This window comes from Chaetura pelagica, unplaced genomic scaffold, assembly GCF_000747805.2.
Source record: "Chaetura pelagica isolate M959 unplaced genomic scaffold, ChaPel_1.0 scaffold37, whole genome shotgun sequence".
NCBI classification, from domain to species: Eukaryota; Metazoa; Chordata; class Aves; order Apodiformes; family Apodidae; genus Chaetura; species Chaetura pelagica.
This window is the reverse complement of record NW_009954567.1, coordinates 4,561,949-4,574,195: the sequence shown is the minus strand read 5'-3', so window position 1 is coordinate 4,574,195 and position 12,247 is coordinate 4,561,949. Positions and strand designations below refer to the sequence as shown.

The window sequence follows — 12,247 nt, the reverse complement described above, 5'->3', positions numbered from 1 at the left end:
GGCAGCTGGAAGGCGCTGGGCCTGCTGGCCGGGGAGCGGCCGTGCCTGTTCCCGCCGGGAAAAGGCTGCGTGCAGCTCTGGGCTGTGAGAAGTCGCCTCCCTCTTCCTGTTTCCCTGTTCGGGGGCTCTAGGGGTTTATGTCAGCGAGGAGGGGAGCTCCCTGGATAATCTCTTCTGTGATGTTACTTCTGCTTTTGTTATTCTCCCTCCTCCCGGCTTTCGGTTTTCCTGCTTTTTTATTTTGTTTTGTTTTATTTCTATTAGTTTTCCTAGTGCTGCTTTTACTTTCCTCCCTCGCCTCTGAATTTCTTTCAGTACGTGGTCCTTTTGTGTTTGGTTTGAAACGTTTCCCATGAAGCTTGTGCATTCGGTTGGCTGGCACAGAGCCTGCGACGCGCAGTTGTTCCTGTGTGTGTTTGTTACCTAATTATGCAGTTCTGAAGTCAGTTAACAAGGAATAACACGTTGAAATGGGAATGCATTAATATGAATCACATCCAAGAAAAAAATGTGTGCAGCTTTCAGGTATGGTGTACAAGTGAAAACCTAATACAGATAAAAGGGAAACTGCAAGCTACAAGGGAAAACATCTGAACGTGATCAGAAATAGCAGCTGTGATTCAGTAACCTGTTAATAATTGCTGTAGAGCTACATGGTAATTGTTGTACTTGCTTGCTAATAGGCTGAATATTTGCCAGAAATCGCCAAAGATGCAGTTTGTCCTGTAGATGCCAAGCAGGAGCTCTTGAATGAATGTGAGAGTATTTGGAAGCAGATGAAGGAGGTATGCAAACCGCAAGTGATAAACTAGATTTCTTATACATTTTCCTTAGTACTTTTTTGTTCATCTCTCTGCCTTTCACTGCATGCTCACCTCACTCTCTGAAATGAAACCATAGAAAGAAAAAGAAAAAAAAAAAAAAAGGGTTGGGATGGGAAAGAAAAGATGTGCAGAAATGCTAAAAATAGAAGTGCTGGCAGGAGTGAAGAATACCTTGCAGTGTCCAACTTTTTTACAGTGTGCTGCTGTTATGGTTTAGTGAAGTAGAATGGGAGTATATATTGAAAGCAGAGAAAAAGAAAAGATTTACTTATGTTCCACTGGTACCAGCTCACTGAGACTTGAGATCCTTTTCTGTTTAGCCCTATTCAAGATAGGATTTAACTGGTGTTCACAAGTTCATTGGATATTAAAGAAGAAAAAGCAACAAAGGGAGGAGAAAGAGGCTTAGAAGGATGATGATTTTAGCATACACTCATGCAAACTGACAGTTATCTTCTCAAGAATAAAGCTTGCCTTTCTCAGTACATGGTTCAATATGCTAGTAGTAAACTTAGTTATTTTTATATACAGGAACCCCAGGAAAGATAAGCTTTTAACAGTTTTGAAGGTATGCTATGCATCCTATAAGATTCTGCTAAGTCTGATGAAAAGTCGTTATATTTTGAGGGTCTCAATTGCTTCACTTGATTTTATGTGGTATTTTAATGCTATTTGCTTGAGTTGAGAGTTGTAGATTCAAAGGATTAAAAGTATCAGAAACAGGTATAGGCAACTGCAATAATTTTACAGATTTAGATTTTAGAAGACTAATAATTATTTTTTTTATTACATGTAGGCTTAAAAGTGACAGGGAATCTTGTGTCTAGGTTTCTGAAGTGATGTAGTATTGGAAAAATCCTATATTGTGTTTTAGTTCCAAAACATTAATAGCAAGGTTTCCAAAGTACTGCTTAGCAGAAGTCAGTTTACTTCCCTGTCATGAGGCAGGTTAAATTGCTGACAGTTCTAAAACAGAGTTTAGCAGGTGTCTCCTGCTGCAGCCTAGCTTATCTGTGGTGGCCTGAGTTTTAGACTGCAGTCATGGCAGCTGGTGCAGTCCACTTCTAAAAATTGGATGGTTTCTGAAGTGTAGAGTACATTGCCCTAAATGAGTTAAAACTATAAAATGTGTATTATAATTTGCTTTCTCCATTTGGAAAGCCAGCATAGTAGCAGCAAATGTGTTAACTTCTCCACAGCTTCACCCATGACTCTCTTACCAGTTTCTCATGTTCATCTGTTCAGTGTCTTTCTCAACATCACATTTTCCCTCATAACTTGCCTTTTTCCTCAAAGCATACATCTTTTGTTAGGTGTTACCTTTTTACTTTTCAATTAATTGAAGTTTTACTTTTTTTACTGTGGTATGATTTAAAAATATTTATGAATTTGCTGTTCTGGGTCAGGCTCTGAGGGATGTGGTAGGAACCAAGTAAAAACTTTTTGTTTCTATATTAAATGACTTCTGTTGGAATTTGTAAGCATTGTGTTTTATTCTTAAAACAGGGATGAATAAGTAAATGTTGTGTTTTGTTTGTTTTCTGCCAAGTGTCAGAGCAACGTACAACTTCTAGGAACAGAAACGCTTTTGAAGTCAGAGGCCAAGGTAAGACAGAATATATTTTTTTTACACTCTAAAAGAGAAGGTTTTCTGTAAAGACATGGTGTGTTTCCAAAAGAAGGAAACTACATTTCTTATTCTCTAAAGCTGGCAGTTTTGTTAACTTTGAAGCTGTATTCTGGAGTATGTGTCTAGCAAATACTGAAGAGTTGCATTCATGTGTAGCAAACAGGTTACATGCAGTCCTGCCATACAACTGCTAGTGTAGAACAGGCAGCGAAGGGGAGGGCTGTGTAACTTTAATACCATTTGGATTATTTCCTAATATGCTGGAGGGTAAGAAGATGCTGCAGAGGGACCTGGACAGGCTGGGTCAATGGGCCGAGGCCAACAGGATGAGGTTCAGCAAGACCAAGGGCAGGGTCCTGGACTTTGGCCACAATAACCCCAGGCAGGGCTACAGGCTGGGGGAAGAGTGGCTAGAGAGCAGCCCAGCCAAGAGGCACCTGGGAGTACTGGCTGACAACTGGTTCAACATGAGCCAGCAGTGTGCCCAGGTGGTCTGGAAGGCCAATGGCATCCTGAACTCTATCAGGAATAGTGTGGCCAGCAGGAGTAGGGATGTGATTCTCCCCCTGTACTCAGCACTGGTGAGGCCACATCTCGACTACTGTGTCCAGTTCTGGGTCCCTCACTTCAAGAAGGGTGTTGAGGAGAGCAACAAGGCTGGTGAAAGGAATAGAGGGAATGTCTTATAGGGATAGGCTGACGGAGCTGGGGTTGTTTAGCCTGGAGGAGACTCATGGGGGACCTTATCACTTCAACTACCTGAAGAGATGTTATGGTCAGGCGGGGGTCAGGCTGTTCTCCCCAGCAACTAGAGAGCATGGCCTGGACCTGTGCCAGGGGAGGTTTAGACTGGATGTTAGGAAGTACTTCCTCATGGAGAGGGTGATCAGACATTGGAATGGACTGTCCAGGGAAGTGGTGGAGTCACCATCCCTGAAGGTTTTTAAGGAAAGACTTGATGTGGCTCTTAGTGTCGTGGTCTAGCCAATGTGGTGGTGTTAGGTTACAGGTTGGACTTGATTATCCCCAAGGTCTTTTTCAGCCTCAGTAATTCTGTGATTCTGTGATTTGTGGTTATCATTAGGAAACTGATGTGCGTGAGTTGGCCCCTCCTCCGTGTGCATATGTGGTGTGTCTTCAGGGTGGGGGGTCTCACACGGTGACTTCCTCCCCACAAGTCTTCCTACAAACCTCGGGCTGCAGGCATTCAGCTTAGAAGGGAGGGAGGTGTGTACAGAGCTGTACACACCTTGCTTTGCGATTTGCGATTTCAGCTTGCTTTGTGATTTCAGCTTGGCGTCAAGGTTAATTTCCATTTCTAATGCCACAAGCTTCCATTTCAACAAAGTTGAGACATCTGGGTGCCACAAGGTTAGCATCTCATAGATGTAGTGCATTACTAGATGGGGCATGAGAGAGGCACACCACTGTGCATACTTGCAGTATTTGTCAACTGAAAAGGCAGTCCTTGATCTAAGGTTCTCTAATCATATAGTCCAGTGGGTGGTGGTTTGTTTGGTTTTTTGTCCAGTTACTGGGATATCCAGAATGCTTCTTCCTTTTTTTATCAAGTTAAAAGCAACAAAGAATGACTTAATGGTATTGTCAAGAGTAGCGCACTGTTATGAGTAGTGCTCTGCTGTGAAACAGATGACATCACCTTATCTAGAAAGTAAGAAACGTTTGCATGGTGATTATTTCTTTAGGTTTTGAGGGTTTTTACATTTTAAAAGGTTGTCTATTAAAGATGGAACATAGAAAGTTATTTTGAGTATTGAAAAGCTAAGCCTAAATTGTGAATTCTTTTTATTTTTATTATAAGAACTTGGCTGATAATTTGTAGCCTATTTTCCTCTTTTTAGTTGATGTAAAGCCAAATGCAATCTACAGTGCTATTTACAGAACGTTTGACCATGTCATCAGTACCTTTTGTATTTAAGTGTATGGTTAATTTGTTACCAGTTTCCCTTGTATCATGAAATCTATACCTGATTTGCAGTGTATTTGAAGAAAGATTATAGGTGTAGTCCTAAGTTTCAGGAAGTGAAATAGTAATAATTAATAGTAATAATTAATATACTATTTTTCCAGAACATGGTAAGTATATTTTTTTAAAACATGTAGTTGATTAGTTTTGGATTTATTTAAAATTTTTTCTGAACTTTTTTTTTTTCTTACTGCTCCTGTGTTTTCAGTGATCACAGTGATCTAGAGTGCTGGCTTTAAATAATTTTTCATTGAGTCCACAGATGTGGTTTTGATAGAAGCTTTAACTACTGTGATTTTGGATGCCAGTCTTCTGTTTAGTCATCAGACACCTCAAGTACAGTCCATTTAATAGTAAATGTGTACCAACCGTGCATCTAAGGAAGAGTAGGGTTGTGAGGTATTGTCATTGCTTGTAGTGGCTCATCTTCAGTTGTGGTCATTGTCTAATATTACAGAGGAAATTAGGGGGGAAATTCCAACTATGACAACTTCTGATTTTCCTCTTTTGAAAGAACAATAAAAGTGTGTCTTGATCCCTGCTAGTGGCTTTTAAAATCTTTCGAAGGAGTAAGTAGTCTATTGTAATAGATGCTCTGTTGTTTTCTGCTGTATAAGCTTAATAATTGAATGTCTGTCTTGTTCTATGCCATTTTTGTCTAATGTAATTCAACACACTTGGAGATGCTTCTTTTCTTGTTCTACAGCATTCCTTGTTAACCATGCAAGCAAAAGCTTTAACAGCGGAATGCAGTGAATGGCAACAAAGTCCTGAAAGTAAGTAGCTGCTTCCATGTAAGGTACACTCACACTTCTGCAGTCTCTTTTGTCTAAACGTTTTGAACAGTAGATACAGATTGAGTATCTGCTAATTGTATTTTAATACAATAATTACTTTAAATGAATTTAAATACTTTCCACAGTAGCATTAATGTTTTCTTTCTATATCCTTTTTGCTCTTCAGTTTTAGGTGAACTTTGAATTCTAACTTACTATAACTTAAATCTAATTTACTATAGCTTGATCTTACATTTCTGGACAAATAAATCTATAACTCCTATTACCATTCATCAGTCAGTTAAATGAAAAAATAACTGTTAGCAGATCTCCTAACAACAAAATAACAAAAGTTTATTATGCTGTTACCCTCCCTCAGGTTTCTCCTCCCTGTGATTTTCTTCTACATCTTTCATTTGTATTTCCTTTTTAGGACAGAACCACTTGGGCAAAGAATTTTGTCTTTTCAGGAGCTGATACTTTTTATCTTTGCAAGTATTGCTAATAAACTAACAATAGTTTACCCTAACATGTTTTTCACAATACTGCCTTAGTTTGCTTTTATTAACACATCACAAAAACCTGTATTATGATGTATTAGCTGAAACTTCAAAGTAAACCATTAGCAGTAAATCCATTGCACTATAATACAATGTCAAGCTTGGATTTAACAGAAGTGAGAGATTTTTGGTTAAGAAAAAATGGTAAAAGACACTAAGTTTTATTTAAACAACACAGGAATCCAGATCACTTATTGACTCTGAGAAGCAGAGACCACTGAGACAAGGGGTAGCTCTAATGTTTGTCAGGCATTCATAAGTCATAAGGTATAAACTCCTAGGTTCTTCAAAATTGTTTTTTTTTAGTAAGCCTTAATGCTGAATGACTTTGCTCTATTGCAAGGCTAATGTGGCCAGACATTGAAAATAAAACCATTCAGAATGTAAGGGTAACTAAAGTAATCTCTTTTCAGAGGTCCAGTTTGGAGACTCCTAAAACAGTTCATGCAATACTATCATTAGTATTCTGATAGCACACACTAGTATGTCTCCTGTCTAGGAAATTTTAGCACCTTTCGACTAGTTAATCTTTAAATGGACACTTTGACTAATTTTAATGTTTTTATGCCAGAAAAGTTTTATTATTTTTAGCTTTTACTAAATAGTAGGAATGTGTTTTAGACAGCAAATAGTTATTTCCAAGGTTTTGTCATTTGGCCAAATTGAAATGCATTTTCAAATTAACATTAGAGTCCCTTCTGCTTTTTCAAAGTTCCTGTACTTGCTGCATATCATGATCAAATAATAGGAGCTGGGAAATAGAAGTCTTCTTTCTTATAAATAGAAATTGTTACTCTGTTAGAATAAATTTGTAGTTCATGTGCTTTTAAACCTTCCTCTAAGAATGGCCAGCCTCAAGTGTTTTCTTTGCAGAATGTAGACCAAAAGTATGACATGGAATTAATTTGGGAAATACTGTTTCTTGGCTGCCACTCATGAATAAACTGCTGGCTTAAAGCGAGTGAATTGAAAGTACTTGAAGTTTTTATCTGGGTAAAATACCTGGAGATGTTAGGTTTCCTTACTGAAATATGTAATTACTTTAAGCTATTTGGGTAAAAATGATTGTGGCTTGACCTGTTTTTATTGGCTGGCTGACTTGCTTTGCTCAACCATTCTTCCCACGTGATAAGATTTATTATTAGAAATTTTAATTTTGCACTAGATAAATGATCTATGTATATTATAATGAAAATAATATTTTTCAGCCAGAACTTTGCCTTTTTGGCTGCCTTTCTGAGGGAAGAAAAAAGTCGCTGCTAAGAATTGGAATAGAGTTATAGTGCTTCTCTGTCCGTCTTGCTGTCTTTGTACCTGCTGTTTGTTTTGAAGGAGGAATTGCTTAACTGGAAATATTGTCTGAATTTATTTAAGTAGGAATAGCACAAATAGTAACTTTATACAATTTACTAGTAGAGCATGGACATTGGATTGTCTTGTTACTTTAGTTTCAGCTTTTAGTAATGGCTAGTTCATTTCTTGTAAATGAGAGCCTGTCAGCATTCCAGTTGTAAACCTTATTTTCAGAGGTTATAACTTGGCAGTTCTACATTTCTTTGGGCACAATATTGGCAAACATACTTGAATCCGCAATGCAAATTTTATTTTTCTAAAGCTTCTACTTTAGTCTCTTGTTCTTTCTCAGTTTCTAGTACTATTTTTGTAGCTCTAGAGCTGCTAAATCAGCTGAATTAAAACTTTTTAACAAGCATTTGGCTCATAAACATAGAATTTAACTTTTACCTTTGCAAAATAAGGAAGAGGAAGCAACGATATTTTAAACCATATAAAACAGTTGTGGTCTCTGAATAATTTCTGTTTTTCTTTGCAAAATATCAGTATTCAGCCAAATTCCTCCTATTTTAATAGGACATTCTGTGTAAACATATGCATAGTAGTTGCTTTTACATTCCTAGCATCTGGTAGTATTTTGCTTAGTAATTGTACTGTGTGTTGTTAGGCAATTCTATTTGACATTTAATTTCTGCAAGCATAGTGATTCTTAACTGAAAAAAGCTTTAACTGATGGTAGATAGAGCAATCTGTGTTTTTATGGGAGCAGCTGCCATAAACGTGTTGTCCCAATTACACCTATACTGTTCCTTCACTGAATTAGAGTTAGTGATTTCTTTCCTAGGAAGATGTGGCTTCTATTCCAATAGCTACAAAAGATAAATATTGAATGGGAAGGACATACTTGGTGTAAGGTATCTAAAGATGAACTGTTAGAAACCAAGTGTAGAAATTGATAGTTCCAGGTAGTGAGGGCTGAAGATAGTCATAGTGGGAGAGGTGGAGGGAAAGAGTTGTAAGGATTTCTTTAGATGTGCCAGTAAAAACACACTAATTAATTTTATCATGTTTGTCGGATATTTATATAATTAAGAAAATATTGTTCTAGTAGTAGCACTGGCTACTAGGTCCCACAGCTCTTAAACATAAGCCTAATTTGGGAGTGCTCTACTCAAATTTTGTGTCAATTTCAAGACAGTAATTCTCCAAGTAAAAGGGGATTTACTGTGAAGTACAATTTAATGCATTTTGAACACCATAGTTTCGCTGATTTTTGTCTCGGAACAAAAACTGCTTTTAAAACTACTAATCCTAAGGCTTCTCAGAATGTGTGGAGATAAAAAGTATAAAATTACCAAAAAATGTACTTTTATAAACTTATTAAATCAATTGTATTGTATTTAGGAGCTATAATGCTTTTCTGAGACAACAGTTCACCTTTATATTCAGAAAATCCATGAACTATGAATTACAGTATTTTGCAGAAGAATGGTGGGGAAACGTTCCCCTGTCCTTAACGGTACTGTACTTTTACTTGAGTATTGCTGTTGCTCACGGCTACAGTTAGGATATTTGCTTTGCTGGGCCTTTCATCTCCCTACATTGTAGCTGTTCTTTAAAACAGTAAGGATGGTGACATGCTTTTTTGAGTTACTTAAATCTGATAGGTTTTTAAATCCTGATCAAGCATTTGGGAGGCTGTTTAACAAGGAATTGGAAGGCTAGAAGAATTTGATTGCTCATACTGGTAATGTTGATGGAATCCCTCCCACTGAAAAAATCGGGCTTGCTTATCTTGAAGTATGGCTGTACGTCATATTTCAGTATCATGAACCTGAGCTAGATCATGTATAAAAAATAATGCAGAAGCATTAACACCATGCTTTTTTTGTTTAATATTACTTGCTGAAAAGTGACAGTGGGATTAGTCCAGCAGGACATTAAAATGTGGTTAAACTGCTGCTGAAAGTCAGTTGGTTTTTTTAGAGGCTACACAATTTTCTGTCTAACCAGGCTGCTTTATGGTATAAGGAAGTGTATATCATCCAGTGAAAAAAAAAAACAAAACCTATTCATCTTATCTTTCAGTAACTTCTGCCAATCCAGATGTACTGCTAGCATTAGGAATGGAAAAGGTAAGTCTTTTTATTTGTTAAGAGATAATAAAATATCATTTTTTAAAAAAAAGATATACAATTTCTGCGTTTTTCTATTGCTACTTCTGTGGCAGGCTCCTGCTAAGATGGTATGTATGTTTCTTCAAGCATTGTTCTAGTATTTTTCCCCTATGTTATAACTACTAAAATTTCCTAGTTGTAATGAATTGTCTTTTAAGCAGAAGGTTTTATGTATTGAATTTCATACTTGGTCTAAAATAATCTAATGTTATGTGTAACATGGGAAATTCAGTATTCCCAGATCTAGAGGTCTGTGACAATAATTTGCAAACATTTTGTGGAGTTCTTTCAGCCTTGTAAGAATGGTAGCATTACACTACATGTACGCAAAATGACCTGAGAATATTCCTGTGCACATGGTTTCAAAAAATCTGCAAGTTTTTGGGTTTCTTCTTCCCAGCAGCGTTCCTGCCTGTAGTATCACTCACAACAGAAAGGTCAACTGCTGTTAAGAGTTACTACTAACAGGTTGTTTGGTTACCCATTCATATTTTACTGTATTGCTACGGCATGTTTGATCTGATAGGCTATTTTTGGCCTGTTTTGTTGGGGACTCTGATTTTTTTCCCAGTGTTGCATATATAAGGCACAGTTGCTTCTGTAGAATGTTTTCACCATTTTTATTTCTTTGAGCTAAATATAAAATTTCTCATAGTTTGTATGGAAGGAGACAAAATAAATCCAAATCATAGTTTATATTAAAAACACTATTTGAAATGCTATTTTGTAGAACCTAATACAGTAATGAAAGACCCAGTCCACTGTGAGTCCAGTTTCCTGTCTGCAGCAGCACATATAACTTCTGACTGCAGTAGTTTTATTTCTCCCTCTCCCAGATCTATCCGTATCACCGAGGACCATTTAATTTGTGAATGCAATTAGTCTGTTTTTGCAGCATCTTTGTTTTCTGAGTGGTATACATTTTATGTTGATGCAATTGGCATGGATTCAGTCCTGCAAACAGCTTCAATGATATAGACAACACAGCGCTGGTGCTATAGGTGTTTTCTGTTCGGTTATTCATCAGATGAACAGTTCATGTGTGTACTCCGTAAACTGCTTCAGGTAAAATTAACCAGTGTCCACACACCAACTAGCAACTGGTGACAGTAGCATTTTAAATGGCTCCAATTGGATTTAAAAAGTGGATCACTGTAGCCACGTTTCTTAAGAAATTAAAATCATTTTGACCTTCTACCAGATTAACAGATTGTCACTGTTTGACTCAGGTCTGACAACAATGCTCTCGATCCCCTCCCCTGCCCACCCAGGTAGGGAAGGAGAGAGAGAAAAAGAGAGAGACTTGACTGGATTGAAAAATAAACTACACAGCTTTAATTAAACTAATGATAAAAGGAAAATATATATAATTATATACAGATATATTCAGGTATGAACAAAACCTTCTTGCCTTCCCTCACCCTCAGCAACTCCTACAGCATCCCCTGTGCTGAAGTAGTCCTTAGAAATCCCAGAGCTGCTGCTGGAGAAAGTGGAGAGTGATGAGGGTCAGGAGAGCTTGAGCCTGGGGGTCAATGGTGATGAATGGACGGAGTCCTCCCCGGACGCTGGCCATGGATGGAAGAGAAGGGAAGAAGCAGCAGGAAGGAAGTTGTCTTCTGTGATCTCTGACCTTCCTCTGAGCTTACATAGATATATGGAATGGAATATCTCTGGCCAGGTTTGCTGTCTGTCTAACTCAGCCTCCTATGGGGGCGTCACAGATCTCCCCATCGTGTCTGAGCCGGCAGAGCGAAGGTGCGACCTTGAAGACCCAGCAGTTAGAAAAACATTCCAGTGTCTTACCAGCTCTAGCTAGAACACACTGTTGCTAGTTAAAAGAAAGCTTGCTGAAGGAAAAACAAATCAGTAAAAGCAAAATTGGCTTCATCCTGGCTCAAACCAGGACATTCCACCCCTTATTCCATACCATATATTACATATAGGCTCTATATTTTACAAGCTGTCAAATTAAGGATTCTCCCACAGGGTCAGATTACCTTGAGGCACACATTGTACTTCACCGTCCTCCATCATCACACACCAGGTATGTCCAGGTCCCTGAGCAAAAGCAACACCCCAGACAGGTTTACCTTTGACTGAAGCAGGATAGACCCAAACACTTTTACCCAGTAGGTTTCTTTCACATACCACAGGGACTTTATCCCCATCTGCGGTATGTAGAAGGTCTGACTGAGCAGGCCCAGCCCGATTGATGGATCCCCTGGTATTAACTAACCTGGTGGCCTTTGCCAAATTTTTGTCCCAGTTTTTGAAAGTTCCACCACCCCATTGCCTTTAGGGTAGCTTTCAACAAACCATTATACCTTTCAACTTTCCCTGAGGCCTGTGCATAGTACGGGATATGGTATATCCGCTCAATACCATGCTTTTTTTGCCCAGTCAGTGACAAGACTGTTTTTGAAATGAGTTTATTGTCTGACTCAGTTGTCTCTGGAGTACCATGTCTCCACAGGATTTGCTTCTCAAGGCCCAGGATAGTATTCCTGGCTGTGGCATGAGGCACAGGATATGTTTCCAACCATCCTGTGCTTGTTTCCACCATTGTAAGCACATAGCGCTCACCCTGGCGTCTCTGAGGCAGTGTGATGCAGTCAATTTGCCAGGCCTCCCCAAACCTGTACTTTGACCACCTCCCCTCATACAACAAAGGTTTCAACCATTTTGCCTGCTTAATTGCAGCACACATCTCACAGTCATGGGTCACCTGTGCAATAGTGTTCATGATTAAGTCCACCTCTCGGTCACGAGCCCATTTGTATGTTGCATCTCTGCCCTGATGACCTGAAGTGTCATGGGCCCATTGAGCCAGAAAGAGCTCACCCTTGTGTTCCCAGTCTAAGTCTATTTGGAACACTTGAGCAGCCTTATCTGCTCTTTGGTTGTTCCTCAGTGGCTCGAAATCTACATGATGCACTTTTACCACCAGTTTCTCTACCTGAGCTGCAGTGTCTTTCCACAGCTCAGCCACCCAAACAC

General features: G+C 38.6%; 1 protein-coding gene across 1 annotated transcript in view; it reads left to right on the top strand.

Annotated features, from left to right (window-relative positions):
* The window catches only part of CENPK (centromere protein K), a 24,870-nt gene that overhangs the window by 978 nt on the left and 11,645 nt on the right, over positions 1–12,247 (top strand). The window contains exons 2-5 of the mRNA XM_010005411.1: positions 684–785; positions 2,374–2,430; positions 5,148–5,217; positions 9,159–9,205. Coding sequence (XP_010003713.1) covers positions 684–785; positions 2,374–2,430; positions 5,148–5,217; positions 9,159–9,205 — 276 coding nt within the window. The remainder of the gene's footprint in view (positions 1–683; positions 786–2,373; positions 2,431–5,147; positions 5,218–9,158; positions 9,206–12,247) is intronic.